Source organism: Pterocles gutturalis, unplaced genomic scaffold (assembly GCF_000699245.1).
Source record: "Pterocles gutturalis isolate BGI_N339 unplaced genomic scaffold, ASM69924v1 scaffold31062, whole genome shotgun sequence".
In the NCBI taxonomy this organism is placed as follows: Eukaryota; Metazoa; Chordata; class Aves; order Pterocliformes; family Pteroclidae; genus Pterocles; species Pterocles gutturalis.
In genome coordinates this window covers 3128-4922 of record NW_010113754.1, presented here as the reverse complement: position 1 = coordinate 4922, position 1795 = coordinate 3128, and the positions used below count along the sequence as shown (strand labels likewise).

Sequence of the window (1795 nt, the reverse complement as noted above, 5' to 3'; positions counted from 1 at the left end):
GTCAGCTGTGCCTGGCCGACGTTCGGCAGCCGCAGAGTCCCTTGGAGGCTGCGTCCGTCCCCTCAGCGCTGTGTGGCGAGCAGTGGTGCATGGGAGTCGGGCGGGGACCGCGAGCAGTGGTGCATGGGAGTCGGGCGTGGACCTCAAGGCTCTGACTCAAACTCCCAGCCCGTAGTTTGCCTCTCGAGCGGAGGGCACCTCACCCTAACAGACGTAAGAAAACTCTCCGAGTCCTTGGCCTCGGCGAAGTGCAGAGTTCCCTCTCCCAGCTCGGGTGCCGAGTTCCTGTGCGTCTCCTGGGCTCCAGCTCTGGAAGGCTGCCTGGCTGTTTCAGGTACGTGCTCTGGGCAGAGATTTCCTTTTCTGGATGCTTTTTGATCAAGGCTCAGTTCACCCCACTTTAAACATCCCAGTTAGTGGGGGGGTTGTTCAGAGCTGGGGCCATCAGAGAGGCGAGCTGGTCGTCCTCTGCAGCTGTCTCTCTCCAACAGCGACAGAAGGGGCCTGTATGGGTTTTGGGAGGCTCCCGCTTCCCTCCTGGGAGAACAAAGACCCCACCGCCCTGATAGTGCAGGTGACAGCCTGGCCACAGGGATTCTGCGCTGATAAAACCGGCTGGGCTGCTCTGCCTCTTGGCCAGAGCATTGCAAACCCAGACGAGTGAATCCGCAAGCTTTTTTGGGTCTGGCTCATGTTCTGCCTGGCAGCTGTTAGCTTGAGACAAGCTCCTCGGAGGCTTTGATGCTCTGCTGTCACAGGTTTTCAGTGCCTTTGTCCTCGTTTCTGTCTCAGCAGCCCTGCCAGGAGGTGAGCATGAACCCAGTGGGACTAGAACAAGCAATTTCATTCCGCGGTCTCTGTTATTCCCTTTTATTCAAGGTTTTGATGGCACCGTCCACGTGTACGACACACAGAGCTGGGACAGCTCTGGCAGGGAAGCAGAACCGATCTTTGTTCACAAAGGCCACGCATTCGGTGGTGACGGAGACCCTCCCGTGGTCACAGCACACACGTGGCATCCGCAGAAACCCAGAACTTTATTGTCAGCAGCAAGCGACGGTTCCCTGCACGTTTGGGACTGGGTTCAGCCTTGTGGGAGCTGTGGCTAACTGGTACTTTCGGTGAGATGTGTGTTTCCTGTCTGCGTTCTAGTTTGTGTTGGCTGCGGGGTGTCTGTGTGCAGAGAGCTGGTTTGAGACAGTCGGAGCGAACAGAGCTGGCTGTAAAGAGCGCTATTTTAATAAAAATGTTGATTGTGTTACTTGTTCTCCTTCAAACGATAGCTGTGACCGTGTAGTCGCCTGTAGTTGTGGTTGTGTCCGCAGGCAGAGAACAGCATCCTGCCGCCGTGTTATCACACACCCATCCCTTGTCCGCACTGTACTGTTGGGAAGAAAACAGACAAAAAAGGCGTGAGTACATTTGGAGGAAATGGGCCATTCTGGGGCACGTTTAACCCCCTGTTTTCCAGCTGTACACCCCACAGGGCGTTGGCGTTTTGTCACGTGTGTGTGTGTGTGTGTGTGTGTGTGTGTGTGTCACGAGATGTGGCCTCCGCTCAGGAAGTCACAGCCTGCCTGCGGCCGGGGGCTCAGCCTACGAAGGGAACAGGAACAACCACTTCAGCCCCAGCTTGCTGCAAGCTTTGCCCTTCCCCTGTGTAACTGGAGAGCACCTAGTCCAGGAAAACGCCTTAATATCTTCTGGCTCTGTTCCCAACTGAACATTTCAATTTGATGGAGCTAATGTGATTTCCTGGGTCTGAGGAAGCCAGGCAATGACTCTTGCAACGCCT

At 55.7% G+C, this 1795-nt stretch overlaps 1 protein-coding gene across 1 annotated transcript in view; it reads left to right on the top strand.

Annotated features, from left to right (window-relative positions):
• WDR73 (WD repeat domain 73) overlaps positions 1–1412 on the top strand; it is a gene marked incomplete at both ends in the record, with an annotated part of 3410 nt that extends 1998 nt beyond the window's left edge. Inside the window, 3 exons of the mRNA XM_010074620.1 lie at positions 176–334; positions 880–1082; positions 1326–1412. Coding sequence (XP_010072922.1) covers positions 176–334; positions 880–1082; positions 1326–1412 — 449 coding nt within the window. The remainder of the gene's footprint in view (positions 1–175; positions 335–879; positions 1083–1325) is intronic.
• Positions 1413–1795: the final 383 nt, after the last annotated feature.